This window comes from Pezoporus wallicus, unplaced genomic scaffold, assembly GCF_028554395.1.
Source record: "Pezoporus wallicus isolate ANWC-B61680 ecotype Strahan unplaced genomic scaffold, APGP_CSIRO_Pwel_v1 contig_4722, whole genome shotgun sequence".
Taxonomy (NCBI): domain Eukaryota; kingdom Metazoa; phylum Chordata; class Aves; order Psittaciformes; family Psittacidae; genus Pezoporus; species Pezoporus wallicus.
In genome coordinates, this window is record NW_026641840.1 from 7,427,855 (window position 1) to 7,449,980 (window position 22,126).

At 40.8% G+C, this 22,126-nt stretch overlaps 1 protein-coding gene across 2 annotated transcripts; it reads left to right on the top strand.

The window, feature by feature from the left end:
* The first annotated feature begins 1,379 nt into the window (after window positions 1-1,379).
* TWF1 (twinfilin actin binding protein 1) lies at window positions 1,380-19,302 on the top strand. Of its 2 annotated transcripts, XM_057425593.1 has the most exons (9): window positions 1,380-1,455; window positions 4,593-4,670; window positions 7,074-7,252; window positions 8,379-8,474; window positions 10,394-10,498; window positions 14,907-15,032; window positions 15,212-15,362; window positions 15,767-15,888; window positions 17,521-19,302. In XM_057425593.1, exons 1-9 carry the CDS (start codon window positions 1,431-1,433, stop codon window positions 17,689-17,691), a joined length of 1,053 nt encoding a protein of 350 aa, XP_057281576.1. In that variant the 5' UTR covers window positions 1,380-1,430; the 3' UTR covers window positions 17,692-19,302. The 2 variants fall into 2 exon arrangements, with proteins under 2 accessions (XP_057281576.1, XP_057281577.1); XM_057425594.1 differs by lacking the exon at window positions 10,394-10,498.
* The last annotated feature ends 2,824 nt before the right edge of the window (window positions 19,303-22,126 follow it).

The window sequence follows — 22,126 nt, forward strand, 5'->3', positions numbered from 1 at the left end:
GTCTCAGCTCACTAGCTGGTGACATGTCTCCATAGTGACTTTGTATTCGCCAGACTAGGATTACACAGCACAACTCACATACTGCAGTTACAGTGCTGTTTCACATTTCCCAAATAGGACACCAAATCACTCACCTGTTTAAACTAGGGATCTGACAAAGCACAGGCACTCAGATGTATCAACACAGCTGACTTCGGAAATTCCAGAGCTTCAGTGCTCTGGAGCCTGGGAAGGTGAGCCAGGGAAAGATTACTGTGCACTTGCCTTACTCTTCTATTGCCTGGTCCACCGGGCATATTTGTCATGCCCTGTTACAGCATTTCTTGTGCTCTCAGGTTGAATAGTGACACATCTTCTTAACGCCCAGGATTCCGAAGGAATTTTCAGCATCAGGACATTTCACTAAGTGCCTACAGCCCTGTCATATCTGACACTTGTCTGAACATTTCACTTGTGTAGTCTAATCCAGACCCCAGCACAGATGCGCCTGTGAAAGACAGTTAGCAGTGGCAAACCTCCCTTCAGGGCATGCTTACATTCATGATGGGGGACTTTCCACTGGGAACTTTAAAATAAGATGTTTATGGAAACTTTGTCAGAAAAGTTGTAAAAGCCTTCAGCTGTGTGGAGAGGCCACTTGCTGAGAAACGGGTACCTGCTTCTGACAACCCAGAAGAGCATCTCAACTGTCAGATCCATGCTGAAAGAGAAGAAATCTTCACTATTTCTCTTGATCAGGTGCCACCAAGTAGCACATAATACGAAGTTAACACAGAAAGATTGCCTTGTCAGGGGCTTGAGCTCAAGCAGCCGTGGTTCTGGGCTGCTTTCCAGGTGACTGTTTGATACAAAAGTGACAGGACACACAAGCAGCCTTGCGTCCCACTCTGTGGCTCCTTCCCTGCTGCCCCAAGCTGGAAGGAGAGATCTCCACAACAGACTCCCAGAGATAACTCAATGCACCTCAGTTCCTTTTCAACACTTCCCCCTTTCTCCAGGATGACCGGGCGCAGGGCCGGCTATGTCGTGCTGTGGGACGGCAGGTGGTAAGGCGGCAGACAGGACGGAGGAGAGGAGAGGGCTGCACCCCGTCCCTGTTTTAAAGAGCCCGGAGACGCCCCCAGCGGGCGCGGAAGCGGGCACAGAAGGGAGCCCCGGGCCGGAGGGGTCTCAGCTGCGCGGGGTCAGCAGCAGAGCGGCGGGACGCTGGGGCCGGCTAGCCCCGACCAGACCCGACTCGACAGGGTCTCCGCTGTAGGGGGCAGCAGCAGCGCAGAGGGGAGCCTGGGCCGGCCCTACCCGGCCCGGCGGGTCCCGGAAGGCGCCGCGCTCCCCCCCCGGCCGCTGAGTGGCGGCGGCGCATCACGTGAGAACGGCCGGGCCGGGCGGGCTGTGAGGCGGCGGTGCTGCCCGGGGCGCGGCGGTGCGACATGTCCCACCAGACCGGTATCCAAGGTACTCGCCGCGCGGTGCCCACCGGGACAGCCGGGCTCCTTCCCGCCTGTGCCCCTGCCAGCCAGGTGGTGGGCGGGAGGAGCGCCTTTCCCTGCGGGTCGGGGCGCGGCGCGGAGGCAGGCGGTCGGTTTAACGGGCCGCTCCCGGTGGAATTCTGTCCCCTGGCGCGGTCTTTGTTCGGTGCTGGAGGAGCCCGTCCTCTGCGCCGCGGGGTGGCGGGGAGGGGAGGCGAGACGAGCTGAGGGGTGGGAAACTGCTGCTGGCTCCTGCCCCGAGCGGCCGCCGCTCTGCTGGGACTCAGGCGGAGACCTGCGGGGTTCAGCCGCACGGCTGTCAGCGCCTGCCCGCCTGGGGAAAGTATTGCCTGCGGAAAGCCACACATGGGGAGCAGACCCCCCCTCCCTTGGCTCAGGTGGCTTCCCTGGCGCAGGCTGTCCCGCGGCGGTGGCAGGGGGAGCCGGGGCTGCGGGGTCTCCGCGGTCACCTCCCGCACCCCTCGGAGTGGCCGCAGCGGTTTGGGATGGGTTGCACAGCTCGGGAGATGCCGAGGGTCGCTGCCGGGTCCGTTGTAGCGGGAGCCATGAGGAGAACTGTGTGTCCCGGAGTAGGAAAGCCCACTGAAAAACCCTGTCGCTGGAGGCCGCAAAGGGGGAAGGTGTGGGGGAACCTTTTTTACCCCATGTTTCCACGCTTTGGAGGGTGCGAAGAGCAATTAGAAGACAGAGTATTGTTTCGCAGCATTACCAGGTCCCCCCGAATCACAGAATTGCTAAACAGGGATTATACTGCAGGATTATGGGGGAGTCGGGTTTTGCAGATTTCTGCAGTCTGCTTGTTCAGTGACTTTGTCTGTTCTCCCATAGTTATTACTGAAGGTGACTTTTGTCCTAGACACGGCAGCTCTTTACTGCTTCTCTGTTCCCGTTTTTGTCCATTAGCTGCATTGGGTCTGCACCCTTTCACCTCTCTTCTCTTCCATCCCTTGCATGCCAGTCTTCGCTGTTTTTTGCTCCTTCTTGTTTCAAAATGTTAAACGCTTCTCAGGCTAGAGGTGCACCTGGGATAGCTTTTTTTCCCAGGCTGGAGAAAACTGTTAACAGTGGCTCTTCATTCCCTTGTTCTCCTGGCAAAGCTGGAGGGAGGAGCACAAGAATATCCTGTTGCTTACCACAAGCAAGAAGAGTGGTTAAGCTGCTTCTGCTGCTCTCCTTCATGTCTTTGAGAATCTTTGTCCTCTGAGGAGAGCTGTAGAGAACTCTGCAGCTTTCCTGCATGGATCCTGCCTCTGCAGGCACTAATCAGAAGTCCTGTTTGCAGCACAAAGCATCCGCTTCTGCAATTTGGAAGAGGAATAGCACTTGTTGTGCCATGGCTGGCTTTAGCTACAAACAGTCCACTGTCACTCATAAACAATTGCAAGATTTGGCAGCATGGGCTGCTCTTTTCTGGAAACAGAAATGAAGTCATGGAGCCAGTGATAATGTACCAGGCAGTTGCTCAAAGGATTGGACTTTCAAACAAGGCCAGGGCAGATAAATAGTGTAGGAAGTTGCAGAATGCATTGAGCTGTAGGAAAATACACTAGAATATGTTCATAGTCTTTTAAGTAATTTAAAAATAATATTCTCTGTAAATTATTTGTGAAATAAACCCAACTTCTAATTCTGTAGGTCTTTCCAGAAAGTTTATATATAAAATACTACTATTGTGAATTTAAAACCTTTATGAGAAAAAAAACCCATAGCTCACTTGATAGTGAGATGGTTTCTTAAATGTCATGTCTCAAAATGTTACTTCAGGAGTTGTCACAGTTCTGGTATTGGTGCAGGGGCTGCTGTGTTTGTCTTCTTTTGGTGTGTAGGTTGAAATGAGAGAATAAAGAACAAAAAAATAGACAAGAAGAGGACAACAACAACAACAAAAAAGGTCCTGGGGGAACTGAAAGGTCTAGAAAGTGACACAGTGTTTGTGTGCTGATGGAATGGTGGGGACTGGCAGAGACAATGTGAAAAGCTGGCAGCAAGTTACAGTGAGGGTCTGCACTGGTTAGTGGGATGAATCCGCGGCTGGGCTGGTAACCCAGTGTAGTTCAGTTTGTTTAACACCTCCTTTCCCCCACACACCATTGTGGAATTTCAGAATGGGCCTGGGCATCACTTAAATGGACATATATTTAAAATGTTTTGAGTATGGGCAGCAGTGTTGCTGGATACCATCTGACCATCTGTTCAGTTGGCCTCAATCTGACTATAAATAATCCATTTTACTTGTTTCCTGGTTTGGTGTTTGTTTTGCTGGTGCTACGCTCTGTGCTGTGGGATTACTTAAAGGACCAGCTTGCAATAATTGTTCTTCCATAAATGCTGTACGACCCCCTGTCTATGGTATAATTAAACTGATTTGCACCCAGATTATCAAGCAGAGCAGTGAGATAGGAATGATCTTCATATGAGTCAAGAACAGGTCTTCAGTCTGCCTAGGAAAATGAATCTTACCATGTTTGCGGTGTAATGTCAGTGTGAATTATGGACTTTAAAAATGGTTTTAGTTACTCTGTAAATTCATTATAAGGTATCCTGTTGCGATAGGTCACGATTTGAACTGTGTCATCAGGATGCATACAAGGAGATAATGTGATGTGAAAAATCAGCACTGAGTGCCAGCCTTCACTGGTATTCTCCAGAGAGGTGTCCTCAGGAGAAAACGGCACTTTTGCCAGACAATCTCTAACATTTTCCTGGCAGGCTTAAAGGTTCTGTCTGGAAGCCTGTACTGAGCCTGCAGACATCATGAAGCTTATTGTAATTTGAGATGTGTCATATTTTTATTGTGTTGCTGTGTTAACTTTGAAACTGGAGAGTGATGATATGATGTCACCTTTAGCTTTCACAATGTTGAAAATCACACGGTATGCTAGAAAGCAGGGCTGGTCTGTAATACCGCCTGTCATCTCCTTGTGCATGACCCTGGCAGGAACAGTGTGCAGCATAGAGGGAACATAACACCCATGTTCCTTTTCAGTCCAACTTTCTAGTGAAGGGCCAGTGTACAGTTTTCCAGTGTTGTTCTTACCTTTGTGAATATTCTTTGTCCTAGGAAGTGAAATGTGTTAATTTGGTTACTTTTATGTTTTTCAGCTAGTGGAAGTGTTAAAGACACCTTTGTTGGAGCCAGAAATGGACAATACAGGCTTTTAAAAATAGTCATTGACAATGGTTAGTCAAATTTTAATCTTTTTCTCTGATTCTTGTAGATATTTTCCTAGTTGCTTTAATGACCTACAAGCACAATTGCTTAAAAAAAGAAAATTTTGCCAAACTTAATATTGCTAAGGTCTTTCATATACAGAAGGTGAGATCTTAAGATGCTAAGCTTTTTGGTACAATGCTACTGTATTTTTGAATTTGAAGTTTTCTTACCATTTCATAACTGCTGTGCATTTCATATGAGTAGTATGAATGAGCTTACTCTTATCTTCTCACTAAAGAAAGTAAGGAAAAGAAAATTCACACTTGTGTCATGTTTTGGCACTTTGGTTACTTTCATTAGACAGAGATTCTTGCAGAGCAACTAGTCACTTTAGATGAAGTCTAAATATTATTTGCCTTTTATACTGGGATCTGCTGCATGTAGAAAGCTCAGTTAAGCTCTATTAAAGCAGATGCTGAAGTAGGAATCTGACTACATAGAAAGTATCTTCAAAAAATCTTTGTACAAATCTTCAAAGATAAAAGGGTTTCTTAAATCTCATGTATCTGTATAAATACAAAATTAATAATTTCTTGCAGAACTTGAGTTTGATCTTTGAAATTCTTGGCAATTGATCAAGAATGCAAACACTGCAAGATAGAATGCATAGTTACTTTTTTTTGTTTTTTTGGTAGCGCTGATGGTTGACTGTATAAGACACTTCATGGTTTTGTCCATCTTTTGAAGTATTTCAAATGCCCACCTTGAGTTTTTTGTTCTTGGTAGATTTCTTGCATTTACAGTACACTGAAATACATGTTAGCTGGACTAACATACGTACACATACATACGTCTATTGTTAGGTAACCTTGTGTTTGCTTTTCTTAGAAAGTCCTCTGACATTTTAGTACTGTTTTCCTTAAGGAAGTAGAAATAGTAATATTATAGGCAGGTCACTATGGTAAAGTCTCACTAGCACAAAGTAGAAAATGCTGGCAAAGCGCTGAATTATTTTTTTTCCTATTAGGCAAGGTAAAGCAATATGCTTTTGTATGTATTCTACTTTGTAATATGAAATGAAGCCTAGAAATGATGCAAATGGAAGATGTTTCATTTATTTTTCCTTTTTGTGTGTGTATATGTATATGCATTTTGCCTCTGTGTAGAAGCAGAATCCAGTCTTTGAGACTATTTTCACAGTTCAGAAATAAACCTCTAAAACTCCCAGAGCACTGGAAGAGGGATGGTTACATCATCTCTCTACAGGAGCTTTCAGCAACTGCCTGTGGTCAACATAATTGTCAATTTGAGTTCTGGTAATCTGAGTTAGTAGGAAAAGAGGTTTGCTGCTGGGCAATAGCGTTACTTTGATTGAATTTTTCCGTCTTAAACCCAGTGAGTATAAAGCCACCTAGAGTTCAGAAGTGGCAAGTACATTCTGAGTACTGTGGTCTAGGTGTACAACTTAGCTACTTTGCACTAGTCAAAGAAGGGCCCAGCACCCTCTCCCTGAGATGTTTGTGTTCTGTGACTTACTGTGATAGAGTGCCTTTCTGTAGAGGCATGTGTATACTGTTGTCTGAAGTTTTACAAGTTAGGTTCTAGACTCTTGAAATATACTTTGTTTATTAGCTACTATGGTGGTCCTCAGACTGTTGTAGGATTTAATTTAAACAAGATATTTCTGTTTTAGTTGTGGGTGCTGCTGTCTATTGGGAAGCTGATAAATGTTTTGAAATACACCATACTGTTACTTTCCCTTGGAAGCGGAGATGTGATTTATAAATAAGAGGAAAATCTTGCTGCTACAGCTGTTCACATAATTAAATCTCATCTGAAGTATTCTATACAGACTTAAGCCAATTATACATAATAAACAACTTCAGTCATTTAAAGAGACCAGTTATGAAGCTGTGTTAGAAAGAGGTTTATCTACTTACATAGTCCAGTTAAAGTGATTAGTGCAAGCATATTAATTCCAAACTCTTTTCACTATGTAACTGAGTTATTGATTCCTTACAAACACTAATATGCTATAGCAAGAGCATCAATAATTCTAAAATTTAAAAGCTTACTCTCATCTTATTTCTACTTAAGTATCCCAATTTAAAAATTAACTGGGAGAAGAGGGTTTTTATTTCTCTTCTGTGTATACATAGCATCAGTCTTATCCCATCAGATCAAAGAACTTGAAGACAGCCAGCCCATTACTTCTCAGTTATTTGTATCTGGGTTAAAGTGAGTTAGGGTTTGAACATGCACAGCTTTTGCAGAAATTCATCTGCTTCCATACTGACTGTTCTTGACTTCAATTCTTGTGGACATCATTATGAAAGATGAAGTGACTGATTGTTATTTGTAATTGCTAATTTTGAAAAACAGCATTAACTGTATTGTTGCTAACCTGTAGCTTTGGTTATTGGTTATAGAACAGCTTGTTGTGGGATCCTCTAGGCAGCCAATTGGATCATGGGAAAAGGATTATGATTCCTTTGTCCTTCCCCTCCTTGAAGACAAGCAACCATGTTATATATTATACAGATTAGATTCTCGGAATGCTCAAGGATACGAATGGATCTTCATTGCATGGTCACCTGATCACTCTCCTGTAAGTAATGTTCATCAGAGATTTCATGTTAATGATTTTTCAACAGTGCCATTTGATTTGAATCCTAGATATGAAGGAAGAGGATTCAAGGAATGAAGCATTCCCCAGCCTTCTCCTAACTTTCCCCCAAGAAAACTGGGAAAACCTCTTTCTTGAAGCTGATTGAGGAGTTCAGTGGGTTTAGAGGGCGTGCAACTAATCCAGCTTTATTTCTAGCCTTATTGGAGGAGAGAAGACAATGTTTTTGCCATGTTTGTCTATCTTTCTGTCAGTGTTTCATGAAAATTCATAGAAAGATGAAAGAAAGAAAGAAGGAAGGAAAGAAATCTCAATGGGTGTTATTATAGAGAGAAAGATTATAGTGTGAGCCCAAGCTGTTCTGTTTGGCTTGCTGGCGGCCCAGCTGGCACCTGTGGATCTGTGGCCTGCCACAGATTATACTGTTAGTCAGTAGTTAGAGAACATGGGAGGGAACTGAGGTTGGAGTAAAGGATTTCTAGGAGAAACTAGGATACTGTATGCAGGTTCTGGAAATGTGAGATAAGGAAAGACAAAGTAAAGCTTTTCCAATATTCTTACTGCTTTCACTAGCAGCTGGGAAATAGTAAGATACCAAGAGTTGGAGTGCACAGAAGAGGTTATGTGGAAGATGTGAGGTACTGTGGTGAGGATGGCATGACAGGAATAAGGTGGGAAGATGGGACTGTTGAGAGAGGAGTAAGTGACTATGTTAGACACAAACTGATAGGAAGCAAACTTCATTTGATCTTTACCCTAGGAAATGTAATTTTTCCACTCCATGTTGAACAAAAACTATCTGGAGTAGCTAAAAGAAACCCCTCATACTCTTACTAAAGGTTCAATTTAGTTTTAGTATTACTTTGATAATAATGCATAGTCATCATGCCTTTCAGAATTTCATAGTATGTGTTAGTATTATGATCCAGAACTCATTCCATGGAGTTTATTCTTTATTATGAATTACAACTTCATAATGCAGTTTCAACACTTAAATTATTTGTTCAAGAGAAATGTTTGTTAATGGACTTGGTACACCAACATGTTAGGTTTTCTGTGTACACCAAAAGAACCCAAACCAAACCAGCACTGTTTTGTTATATGCTAGGTTCGTCAAAAAATGTTGTATGCAGCAACCCGAGCAACACTTAAGAAAGAATTTGGAGGTGGTCATATTAAGGATGAAGTATTTGGAACAGTACAGGTATGTTTTTCTTTTGATAGTCAGCAGACTGACTTTAGACACTAAATATAGTAGTTGATGTTACTGGTATGAGTTTGTGGTGTTTCTGCTCTGTTTTGATTAAGGTTTCTTTGGGAAATAAGTTTTACATGGTTGTGATGTCTGCCTGTTTGTCAGGGAGACATGAGACAGTCTTTATAATTGCCAGTTTTAAAAACGTACAAGTTAGAGTTCTCAAAAATACAGAATTCCTATAGCTTTCATGAAAACAGGTGATTACGTAGAGATCCAAATTATCATTACCTTTTTCTTCAGCAAAGATGGAGAGACTGCAGCAGTTATCTTCAGTTTGGCCTGTTAATTAGTTCCTCATATGCACAAATCTGAACTAAAGCACCACCACTACTGACACAGGGAGCTGGTGCTGAAGGAAGAGGAGGAGTTGGAGATATGGGAAAGAATACTGTTGGGGGGGGGGGGGGAGCTGTGAAAGAGACATGGGCTGTTGTGATGAACATACAAATCCATAAGGATATGAGGCTAACTCCACTGCTGAGTAAATAATTTTTTATAGTCAGCATTAACCTGTGATGGAGGCTTCATTGTCCAAACAAACATGCTAACAAACCTCTCTGGAGAGGCTGAGATACTCTAGAGAAGTAGGTAGCTGATTTGCTAAGAATGTTTATTGGTAGGGGTCATGTTATTATTTTTTCTTGTTCACTTGCACCAAACTATTAGGAGTCTATATAATATGTAGAACTTGTATCTAGCCCTACAACTCGGAGCGCAAGTCTAAGCTTCTATTTAAATTGTAAGGAAGGAGCATTGCATTTGTCTGTTATTGTTAGTTTAGAATGGGCCTGGGGCACTTAAGAGCATAGATTCAATGTAACTCACTTTTTCCAAGGTCATTATGTTACAGTTGAATATATGTCTGTGTTGGTTCGTTTGTATGTCTTTGAAACCTTGTTAATTGTAGCTGGCTTCTAATGTTCATCTGTGTAAAAATCACAGCTTCTTCAAGGTATCCAAGGTGCAAATGCCACTCAGAATCTTTACCAGCATCCAGTGCGTTACTCTGTATTTTGTTCAGTTGCAGCCAGATGTTATCCTTGTGGAACCTGGTTGTGGTTCCCTCTGCTACTTCACATGTATTAACCTGTATACCTCTGGGCTCCTGAAACAAGGCATGATGGAATATTGGCACTGGAAATTGTATTTGGGAAGGTCTGTCTCTTCCAGAAGGGGAAGAGCCAAGAAGGAGCCTTCTCCTTCTCTTCAGAACTTGAGTATAAAATCACATTCATATGGTTACATTAAGTACTGCCCTTTTCTGATTGACCACCTTAATAGTAAAACTGCAGCAGTATTTGCCTCTGGTATCAATCTCTTTGGAGAAGACCAGGGCTGACACTGAGTATTAATGAGTTCAGTAAAGTGCTTATCAGCTTATCAGAATTCATCACTTCTGTGATGTTGCATCCTAAATTATTGGCAGTTATCATGTGCTTACTCTCTGTCCTAAGGTAGCATTTCTGTCTCACATTTTTAGGTCAAAAACTACCAATAAGCTACCAGTCTGAACGTTCAGATCTTATAAGAAAATAGATGCATTTTTTAGATACTTACTAAATTGTGGTAGTTCTGTGGGGTTTTGTCCAAGAAGGCTGAATAGCTTCATTAATGGGAGTTTTTGAATTAGCGAAGTAATTGGGGACTGACTGTGGAAATGCTGCCCACAGTATAATTAGGTACAAGAGCAGCCCAGTGGGCCCTGCTGTGCAAGAAGATGAGCTGAACTTGCAGATGCACCTACACTTGTAATCCATTCAAATAAAATGACCACAACTGTATGGGAGGTAAGGGCATTTTTAACACTGCACACATCTTTGAAGAAAACTTTTAGTATCAAAAAATGATTAATTTTGTGCTTTCAGGATGATGTTTCACTGAATGGATATAAAAAGTATTTGATATCACAATCCTCCCCTGCACCTCTGACTGCAGCAGAAGAGGAACTTCGACAAATTAAGATTAATGAGGTACCTACAACGTCTTTGAGCGTGGATGGGAAACTGGGTGCAGAGTCCCAAACACATTGTAGGAAAAAAGTCTTTCTAGGGCAAAAAGGGCAGAACAGAAAGTGGACAGTGACTGAAAGTTTGAGTGGATGAGACTATAATTTTTTCCTCAGTGAGCTGAGGCTGCAAGATGATGGTGGCTGGAGTTGAAGTGACATGATTTTGCTGAGTTTGCAGGGCCTAGTGCCTGAGTCAGAGGCTTCACAACTGCAGAGATTAATTGTTGCAGCTTTGGCCCTTAACATTCTTATAACATCACTGTATTGTGAAGGGTGACTAATACAGTGAAGGGTGACTAAGCACAGGCACAGGTTGCCCAGAGAGGTTGTGGAGTCTCCATCTTGGAAATAGTCAAAAACCATCTGAACAGAGAGCTGGGCAACTGGCTCTACGTGGCCCTGGTTGAGCAGGGTGGTTGGATAAGGTGACCTCAGAAGGTTCCAACTTAAACCGTTCTGTGACTGCCCACATGCATTTCCCATGGTGGCAGAAATTGTAGAGAAAACATAAAAAAGAAACTGTTCAGTGTTTGATTGTCAGGAGTATTTCAGCAGCCTTATTCCTAGAGGAAACGTACTCAGCTTCCAGCACCAGTGCACTTGTCTTTAAGACGGAGAGGAAGTGAATGGAGTTCCAATAAAAATAAAACAGAAATCCAAAACAAGTAGGTAGTCCCTTTAAGAGACAGATTTGCTTTTGCTATAAATGCTTTATAGAAAAACCTCTAACAAATGCCTTTAACCAAATGATTTGGTGTTTGTGAGCTAGATAGTGACCAAAAAGTTTCAGGAGTTCTTTTCTCACATTTTCCTTCACTTGATCACTGTCTGTGTTCAGACATGTATTAAAATAGGTCATGTGCTGATCTATGAGTTCTTCAGGCTTGTATTTTACAGCTGTGGTACACGTGTTTGAAGTATAATTTGTTTCTGCAGCTGGATACCAGCAAGCCATCTTGTTAAATGCAGCTCTGTATCTTCTCTTACATTTTCACTCTACTGTGCTTTTGCTGCAATTCTGTTGTTCTTTGATTCCCCCCCTCCCCAGTGGTGTCTTGCTTTTTCCATGTCTGTTTTCACACAGTGTAGAAATGCGTTCAGCATCACCACACACTGCATTTTACTTAAACAACTTCAAAAAAAACCCCCAAAGAGTAATGAATGTAAACCTTCACCAAACCAATGATCACTTGTGGTATTAGCATTATGTGCTGTTATGAAACTTCAGTAGCAGTAGCTGCACTTTTCAGAGATACATAAACTGGGCTTTGTTTGAAGCATCTTGCAAGAAATGACCTAAGTCAGTGTATGTCTTCATTGTTTCCACCATTATGAAGCCTGTAATTAGACTTGGGGAGCTAAAAGCTTTCTGATCTAAAACAAAAAAGTTTTCCATATATGTGTTCTTTCACAATTACCCTAAGAAATATTTTACTGGTTCAGATCAAAGCATCACCTCGTTTGCTGTCATGTCCCTGAGTGTACAACAGCAGAAAGCTAGGAAGGGTGTAAAAGCAGGGCAAGATGGCTATAATCCCTATAATACTCTTCTGTTGCCTCAGCATTTGCAGGTAGGGATCTGCCTGAGCAAGAGATGACATCTTACTATATAATTGTTCTTAATAGGGTTTTCATCCATTACTTTTTTTCTAAATCCACATAAAGTTTTTGTTGGCGGTATATTCCACAGCTTGACAAAGTACTACGTAAAGAACCACTGCCTGCTATCTACTATTTAGTCTGATATCCCTACAGATTGTTTAGGGAAGGCAAAGAAAAGTCAGTAAGTCATTCCTGTTTCCTCCTCCCCTTTGATAAAGTCAGCTGTATTCCAGAAAGTCAACTGTATCCCAGGCTGCATCAAAAGAATTGTGGTCAGCAGGCTGAGGGAGGTGATTCTCGCCCTTTACTCTGCTCTGGTGAGACCCCTCCTGGAGAACTGTGTACAGCTCTCGAGTCCTTAGTACAAGGACCTGTTGGAGAGGGTCCAGAGGAGACCACAAAAATGCCGAGAGAGCTGGAGTACCTCTCCTGTGAAGATGGGCTGAGAGTTGGGGTTGTTCAGCCTGGAGAAGAGAAGGCTCTGGGGAGACCTGATTGTAACTTTCTATACTTAAAGGGGGCTTATAAGAAAGATGGGAACAGACTTTTTAGCAGTGCCTGTAGTGCTAGGACACGGGATAATGGTTTTAAATTAGACAAGGGTAAATTTAGACTAGATTTAAGGAAGAATTTTTTACTGTGAGGGTGGTGGAACACTGGAACATGTTGCCCATAGAGACGGTAGATGCCTCATCCCTGTAAACATTCAAGGCCAGGCTGGATGTGGTTCTGATCAACCTGATCTAGTTGAAGATGTCCCTGCTTATTGCAGGGGGGTTGGACTAGGTGACCTTTGAAGGTCCCTTCCAATATTGAATGATTCTATACCCATGGACCTCTGTTCTATTCCTGATCAGGTATCTCCAGGCTGAAAAGTCCTAATCCAGATAGTTCTTCCTCCTAAAGAAGGCTCTCCATAATTCTGATCCTTTTGCTTTGCGGTTTTCCAGTTCTGCTATTTAATTTATGAGGGGATAGGGAAGCAAGAACTGCATGTGGTATTCAAGATGCAGGCATGTTGTTACTGGTACCTACAGTGTGTAACAATGTTTTGTTCTCTACTCTTTTTCTAGGAATGCCTAAACTTTCACTTGTGGGTGGTTGGGTTTTTTGGGGGTTTGTTTGGCTTCTTTTTTTTGCCAAGACTTGCCACTGGGCTTATATTTTCAGAGATACTCGGTGTGACCTGCAAGGTCTTGTTCCCGGATGGCAGTAGCTAGCTAACTCCATCACAGCACAGGGAGAAGAGAGGTTCTCTGTTCCTCTTGTGTACACTACTTTACACTTATTCACAGGAATTTTCATCTTCCATTTTCTCCTCCACTCAGCACTAACAAATCTTATAGTGTGAGTTTAAATATATTTAAGTGACTTTGGTGGTTTTCTTTTGCGTTAGTGGTCTGAAACATGTTGCGGTACAGACAAATGGATTTTGTTCATGTTCCTAACTCTGGAGTTATGCTGGGTTACTCTCTTCCCTTGCCTGTCTCAGCTCGTTTTTATGTTTGGGTTTATTCCTACTTATATTTTAATATGGCTTGTATGGTATTTAATTACGCTTTATTATTTTGTGATGCTTGTATTTATTAATCAGGCTTTTATGCAGATATATCCTGCAAATATTCTTTTTCTGTAACCTTCTTCATGAATTTGTCAATCTTTATACAAAAGTAAGCTCTACCACCAGCTTTCTTTTCCTTCTCTTCCCTTGCTGCTGACAAGCTGTTCCTTAAAATGTAGAGTATGGTTTAGTGTTGCCCCAGGTATCTTTGGTTTTTATTCTTTTATCAGTTTGTTTCATATTTCATTAGCATCTCTAATTGAAGCTGAACATCTAGTTAATAGATCTGAGACCCACACTTCCCATTTCACACACGTGGAGTATTGCTGCTTCATCACCAGTGCTAAATGTATTTATAAAATCATAAAAGAAAGTCAGTATATTCAAAAGCTAATACTTAGCCAGTAAGTTCAGACTTTGGAAAGCTGGAGGCCAGAGCTCATGCATGAATGCTAAGATAAACATAAATTCTTGCAAAATGGCCTGACAGTAACTGTACTTTTCTCACAGCATTTGTGGCTAACACAGCTGGGTTAGGAACAGTTGTCTAGCCTGCAGTTACCCTGGACTTTTTGCTTTTTGTTAGACCTAGAATTCAAAAATTAAAACTTCATTCATTTGTTTTGTTTGCTCTCCTTTTGGTACAGGCTTTTAAGGGGAGGGTGTTGAAGCAGGAGGGAGGGCAGTTGCTTTGCTTTTCCTTCAAGGAGATCAGTTTGTTTTATAAGATACCATTTCTTTCTTCCTCTGAGAGTTTTGATTCCCTAGAAATTATATTTGCACGTTTTGGTCTAAAATTTTTCAAGATACAACAAAGCTGAGGAGAAGTATTGTCGGTTCAAAAGTCTAACACAGCAGAAGAAAATCAAGCTGTTTCCTCCTGGCTTATTATATCTATACCGGAATTTAACTTGGAGCTTCTTCGTTGAGGCTGGAGCCAGTTTTCCTTCTGCTGATTCTGTTGGCTCTGCCAAGTTAGCTGTTTCAGAGATCTGAAACTGTTTTCAGGTTAGCAAGCAAACATGACCTGTACATTAACAAGTGCAAATCTGTTGCATAGGGGGATGATGTTTAGGGTAGTTTGTTCTCAGAATAGCTATCGCTAACTCTGTGTATAACCATATGCAATGCATTGTCAGTTATTATATGAAACCCAGTGAATGCTTGTGAAGGTTTCTGTTCACATCGCCATTGACCTGTGTTCCAGGTACAGACGGACGTTGGTATAGATACCAAGCATCAGACGTTGCAAGGAGTAGCATTCCCTATTGCTAAAGAAGCTATTCAGGCTTTGGAGAAATTGAAAAATAAGAAAATCAATTATGTACAACTGGCAAGTATAAAACACTTTATTTAATAGTGAATATAAAAGATTACCTGCACATTAACCAGTGCTGGTGACACACTGATAAATTACCAGTCTGTATTAGATTAATATTTTTTTCCCATTCTGTCATGTTGTCTGGCTTGCTTTCTGTGTCTTAACTATATTCAGGTTTGCTTTGTTAACAGCAAATTGATATGAAAAATGAAACTATTATTTTGGCCAACACACTTCATACTGAACTGAAGGATTTGCCAAAAAGAATTCCAAAGGATGCTGCGCGTTACCACTTTTTCCTGTATAAGCATGCCCATGAAGGAGACTATTTGGAATCCATAGGTATGAGAAAATTTCACAATACGAAATTTCATTAGCTTGTTTCACATACTTTAGTAATTTTGAAGCAGAAGGATGTGTCATAGAAGTAATCTATCTTGTCAGCATGGTCATAAATTTCAGAGGCAATTGGTTGTGAAACTGACTTCTGAGGAGTCCTTGTGTTTAGAAAGTCGAGAGCTATCCCTTTTGATAGTCTTCATGTCAAAACAAGTGGCCATTCTCTCATCCCTCATTTGAAATGAAACACTTGCTGAAGCAAAGAAAGATCCAGAATAGTGTTACAGCTTTTCCCTTTCAGACTGTATAGTTGATTTGCAACGCCTCTGCTGTAAATAATTTTATGATACAGGTTTTGATGGAGTATAGTTATGGTCTGATTTGTGGGTTGTTTTTTTTCTCTGCAGTTTTCATCTACTCAATGCCAGGGTATACCTGTAGTATACGAGAACGAATGCTCTACTCTAGTTGCAAAAGTCCACTGTTAGAAATTGTAGAAAGACAGTTGTGGATGCAGATAATTAGAAAGGTAAGTACAGCGAGTATACTGGTATTTTCTCCTTCCCTCTGTTCACTTCTTAGTATCTGACTATAACTTTGCCACCACCTTACTAAACAAGGAAAAGTTCTGTGTAACTGTTCAAGTTTGTCCTGAATGACAAATACTTACTGATAAAACTCCAGATCCTTCGTTTTGTAACTTCTACACTTTCACAGCTTTAGCAAACATATCCTTGTGCATCAAGGGAGCATCTGAGGGTACTTTGAAGGACTATTTAGAGCTAACATGATTCCTTAGTAAAAGGCCTGTTCTATTTTGGACTTCATTGCTGTTGTTGAACACTGAATTCTTTAAAGCAAAGGTTATTTAAGGATTTTCAAAATAGTATCAAGTTGCAGTTCTGGAACTTAAAAGTAAGCCGACCTTTTCACGTTGAATAGGTTTTACTACTATGCAATAATTTGCTTCTCACCTCTGGAGCAGACACTGTAGGAATGGTCCATTTGTGGAATATGTGATCTCTGGTTGCATTCTTAACAATGGTGCTCTACATTTAGAAAATCTTTGAGGCTGGGTTTCTGTGGGGATTATAATAATCTACCTGAAATTATCTATTGTAATATATACCTGAAAAATAGCAGAGTTAATAGTGACTATTTTTACTGAGGCGACATGAATTAAGTAGATTATTACTGTGTGGTTTTATATGTAATCATTTCTCAGAAATTTCCTTCCTACAATGAAATAAATGCACCATGTAACTTCTGAAATTCCCGTAGACGTTTTTCTGTAGTGTGTGCTTGTAACAGCAATGCTGTGCCTGGCAAGTGCTGTGGTTGGCAGGTCGCGAAGTGTTGAATGCATAGGAGAGCAGGGCCAAAGCTTTTCTCTGAATTTCAAATTCCTGCAATTCAGAGCAGTGGGATTTGGCTTGGGAACAGCTTTTCCATTAAGGATTCTATGCTTAAATTTTAAAAACCAAAGCAACCTCTGCTTTTGGTCATTAAACATATTTTAGCTTCTCCCTGGCTTGAACAGTTGCTGAGTTGCAGTAGCCAGCTAATTGTGTAAGCTGTTTGTACTCCTCCCCTTCTGTCTCAAGAGACAACAGTATGTGTGCACATTGCTTTTACAATACGTGTTTAAGCACGTTTTAGTGGGGAAAAAAAATAAATGTTAAAATGTGAAGATTACACTGGGACAATGAAGAGGTTTTATTTTAGAGGGGAGAATAAAGAAAGGAAATTGTAATTCTAATGATCCTCACGCTGCTTTCTTTTATTAAGGAAGTTACTTTAGAAGTAAGTAAATAAGCACGTGTTTCCAGGTGGAATGTATACTCCTAGTTAGTATTAACATGTACACAGTGCTAAAGCTCGGGGCAGAGGAAGTTTCTTGGCATATGCTGCACTTATATTTCAGGAAAATATATGTAAGTTGAATCACACTTAATACTGGTGAGAGTATAGCGGATTCCTAGAAAAACTATTTGGGATTCCTCAGGGCATTAGGCACAAATTGGAGAACATTTCACTCTGATCATTATTGGACATATGGTTTTAATACAGCATTTAGAGGTTCAGCAAAATACTGAAATGTTTTTAAATATGTCTTTAAGATGAATATGATAAACATTGTTTGGTTTGTTTTCTTTCCCAGATTGAAATAGATAATGGTGATGAGTTAACTGCTGACTTCCTGTACGAAGAGGTTCATCCAAAACAACATGCTTACAAACAAAGTTTTGCTAAACCAAAAGGTCCTGCGGGGAAGAGGGGAATACGAAGACTGATTAGAGGTCCAGCAGAGACTGAAACACCTAGTGATTAGAAACTGCTGTTTAGTATTAAGTATTGCAGTGAGAAATGAAATTCTGGCTTTGGGTAATGAACTGAAATCATTCCATTCATAGATGCTAGAAAACAAACAAAAAAGGCTCTTTTTACTCTTCTCTGACCTCAACACTTTTTATATTGTTACATGATTATATTCTTTGACCATGTTTCATGACATGCGGAAGACCTAATTGTTCTAAAGCTAGAAGAGGAAAACTAAGCTAGTACCCCTTTATTTTAGATTAGAATCCATTATTTAATACCTGTGATCATAAATTCTGCACACAGAAGACTATGAAGCTCATCTCTCCTGTGGGTCAGTTGCAGATGTCTGTGTGGGTTCTTGTGAGTAGCCTATGGAAACCTGTAACCCTTTCCATGTGAGAGGAGCTGAAGGATTATATAGCATTGTCCTATATAAATCTTTATTTATCCTTGTAGCTCTTAGTACATTAGAAGGTTTTCTTCTGGTTTTGACATGATGCATTGTTGGGTTTTGTTGTTGGTTTGGTTTTTTGGTAATACAAAAGATAAACTAAAATTAGTTACCCATCAATTAATATCTGTGCTCAGGAATAGCTGGGTATTTTCCCACATGAAAGCATGGTCATGTTAAATTTATAACTAATCTCATGGAACTGTCTTTTAAAGAATTCTGACATAGAACCACTAGAGCTTTTCCAGGCTTCTGTACCACTCATAGGCCTTACATAGTAAGTACTGAATGACCAAGGGAAGGGTGATTAAAAGTGCATGGGTTAGTATACTCAGTAGATTGTGGAACTGCTTTCAAAGCAATATGCTTAAAGTTTCTAATAAATAATTGATTATCTGTGCACTTGGGTCTAAAACTGTATAGAATTCAGTAAAAATAGAAATAACTTGCTTCAGAATGGTGAGTTATTCTTGAGATCCTCATGCATTTGCAACATCAACTGCAGTTTTAGCCTTCAAAGTATACTGAAAATTACTTTTCCTAAACGTTTGAACTTTAGTAGTAACTTAAATCTGTAACAAAATCCAGCTAGGTCTTGAATAACTGCTGGCAGCACCTGGTTAGGATTTTGTCTTTTGTTTTCTATTTTTTTAACCCTTCCCTTCTCTAAAATACTAAAATCACCCAGAATAGTCTAAACTTGATTCAACCATGAGTAATGTCTTTGATAGAAAGAGGGAAAACAGATTATTTTAATAAGTGGATTCAAGAATTAGATGTGGAAGTCAAGTATTGGGTGACCTTAAATATTTAAAATCATGCAATGAGACAAATACTAGTGGATAGGTTGTATTCCCCAGTGGGGACTTGCTTTTTAGTGTCTTGCATGTGAGCTTTGTGAGGTTTGAATTTTTTTTTCTAAGCTACATGGGAGTTGCAAGTCTTGATTTGCTGCATATTGTCATAGGTGCAGGGTGTACACATTATATAGCGGAATCACGTTTGCTTGCTGGGAGATAGATTTGAACCTAGTTTTTTTTAGGGAAATAATTCTTTGACACTACTAGTTCCTGGTGAAATCTGTTTTATCTTTATGTATTATTTTATTTGGAGATACTAGCTTGTTATTGATGTCAGAGATTGCACTATATAATGTGAAGATTGCAATAGTTGTTGGTTTTACTGTGGTTCTTTTATATGCAGTAGAAATCTGACACCTCGGTTATTTTCATTTAATCTTACACATTACATCAATCCACTTCAATAGCTTTGGCTCCTCAGCTAATCTCTTGCTCGCCCTAGGCTACCATGTTCTTTTTCTGCCTCTTGCCTTCTCCCTCTAGGCCTTTGAAGTGTTTCTTCTGTGTGCTACCTGTCAGGCAAGTGTCATTGTTTAATAAACATGGTAATGTGCGTGCAGCTTATTGTACGCTGTAATTAAATGTATTTGTAGTTGAACCCTGAATCTTTTCAGCACACCTAACTCATTTTGGGGTTTGGGGTTTTTTAAGGAAAACCTTTGAGTGCAGCACTTGAAAAATTGCTGCTCCAGGGTTTTCTGTTTGAATTTAGTATTCCTGCCTGTGTCAGCCATGCCAACAGTGCACATATGTTTTTACACTTATTTGAGCCAGTAAAGAAGTTCAGCTTTTTAATACCAAATGTTTTAAACAATGAACAGTTTGACCTGACATGGTAACAACGTGCATGTTGTGTTTGGGTTTTGTTTGGGTTTTTTTTTTCTAGTCCTGTCCCTAACAGATGAGGATAGGAGGTAGAAAACTTAATATGGAGGATGATGAGAACTGGTTAAGTGATTCTGTGAGGGCATTTATCATGGGCTGCTATAGAGTTCAGCCCCAACCAGGCACTGCAAGTTACCTTACTTGAAAACATTTGATGTGGGTGTACAAGCCCCTGACCACCCTGCAGAGTCATGTCCCGAGTATATTTCCCCTAAAAGAGAATTGTATAGAGTCTTGCACTACCAACTGCCTCTCCAGGCCTCTTGTAGCTCTTCTCCTGACAATAAGCAATAAGGAGCATCCAATCTTTTTGTAAGATCTGTCACGTTTACATCTGTGTAGTTGCCTCACATAACACTACTGCTGTTAATGAATGTTCAGAGCCAGCACAAAATGAGGGCATTAATGGAAGTTATTCCTTTAACTGTCTCTTGTCATGAAATAATTGAAAATGTCCATTCAAACTGTTGTTGGCCTTCATAACGCCCAAAAGCAATGCAGCTGCTTGCGGTTAACTCACAAGCTATTAAATAGTTAATTAACATCACAGGTAATTATTGTTTGAAAAATTTATGTGGCAAAGTAGGGAGAACTTGATCTTTTAAAACACTCCTGTCAGAGGTTTGCAAAACTAATCAAGGCAATAATTGCTCCATTACTTGGATAAACGCATTGATCTACAGTGTCTGTGTATTCAGTAAAGACCACCTTCAGACGCTAAAATTAACTAAGTTTACCTTATCTATTTTGTAATTTACTTTATAAATAAAGATTGATGCTTTAGTTTGGTGTTGTCTGAATCATTTCATAATCTCTTTTCACAAAGGTCTCTATGCTAACATCACAACTTGTAACTAATAGGAAGTTCCTGCAGGACTAGAAAGCAGTATGGAAAAAGTGGCTGAGGGCCTAAGAAGGGAGACAGGCAGAAACAGAATTCCTGGCTTTTGCTGTTGTAGAAAACCCAGTGTGTTGGAAACAGCCAATTCCCTGTTGCTTCATGGAAGCAGCACAGCAGCCTCCATAGCAGGATCCAGGTCTGTTCATCTCTTGAGGATTTTATGCTTTCAATAATAAGCCCCTTCAAGAGTTCTTCTATCCTTTTAAATGCTGAAGTAGTTGATTAGTAATTTAATTTCTATGTGTTGTTACTTGCTCAGCATGAGGTAATGTAATTAAACTACTCAAATGATGTTACTCCATTGGGTTTTTGTCTAAGCTGAAAGTAGTTGCAGTTTTCCTATTGCCCTCAGACTTCAAGCAGAAAAGAACATTTAGTGGTTTGGCTTTTCTTTTAACTGTCCTGCCAACACATCCCCATGGGAAGTCAGTGATATGGCAATTTTGTAGTTGAAAGAAGGAAATTTGAAGACATGTTGAACTAGGATTTGAGAGAATATTTTTAATGTGAAATGCTATACAGGAGCAAAGCTGTTCCCATAAGAGAAGCAGGAGCAAGGTAAAAGGAGGGAACAGGCTTGGCCTCTGTTACGAGCATGAATATCAGGGGCAGTTTTATTTGCTGCCTTATCAGTGGGTGTTAAACTCAGCTGGCCAGCCCAAATCTAAAGATGAGGCAGCTCTTCCCATTTCAGTAACACAAAGTACTATGGCTGGTAAAAGGTGTGTTGGCTTGAAAGGCAACTGGACAAATTGATCAAAGAAAAATTGACAGAGGCTGTGTAACTAATGAAGACCTCACATCCTTTTCAAAGTTAATGAGCTGCAAGCAGTACAAACCATCATACTGCAGTGCATTACCCTCCAGATCTCTCTTGTTCTTGCATTCCTCCTCAGCAACCGCTAATGGCTCATGTCCCAGCCCCAGGACACCCCTGCTCTGATTCACAACAGGCATTCTGTTACCTCCTGCTGTAGTCAAGGGAAGAACTGATGCACTTCCTACCAGGTTTCCTTCACAGCAGTTTTCCTTGGCTTATTAAAATTTGCTTTTATCTTACCTCTTCTTTCTAGAGTCTTAATTGAAACTGCAATAAATCACTCTTGCTATTTTTTGTTCATGCTTCCTTATGGGGCTGACTAAATGCTTTATGTGACAGTTCTCCAGATGCTTAACAAGCAAAAGGCTGGCTCTTCCACTGAGGGCAGTTCCCCACCCATAGGGCTGGCTTGCCTCCTGTATTAGCCCTAGCTCTATCCTGAGGGTATTTATCTCATCTCCTGTGCAGCATGTTCTTCACCCACCAACAGCAGCAAATCTCTCACCTCCAGTTCTATGGAACTAGATC

Bases quoted from the DNA above. Each gene is read 5' to 3' on its own strand.
- TWF1 (XM_057425593.1), top strand. From the start codon at position 1,431: ATGTCCCACCAGACCGGTATCCAAG. The intron at 1,456-4,592 runs GTACTCGCCGCG...TATGTTTTTCAG, and splicing joins CCACCAGACCGGTATCCAAG to CTAGTGGAAGTGTTAAAGAC. The intron at 7,253-8,378 runs GTAAGTAATGTT...GTTATATGCTAG, and splicing joins GGTCACCTGATCACTCTCCT to GTTCGTCAAAAAATGTTGTA.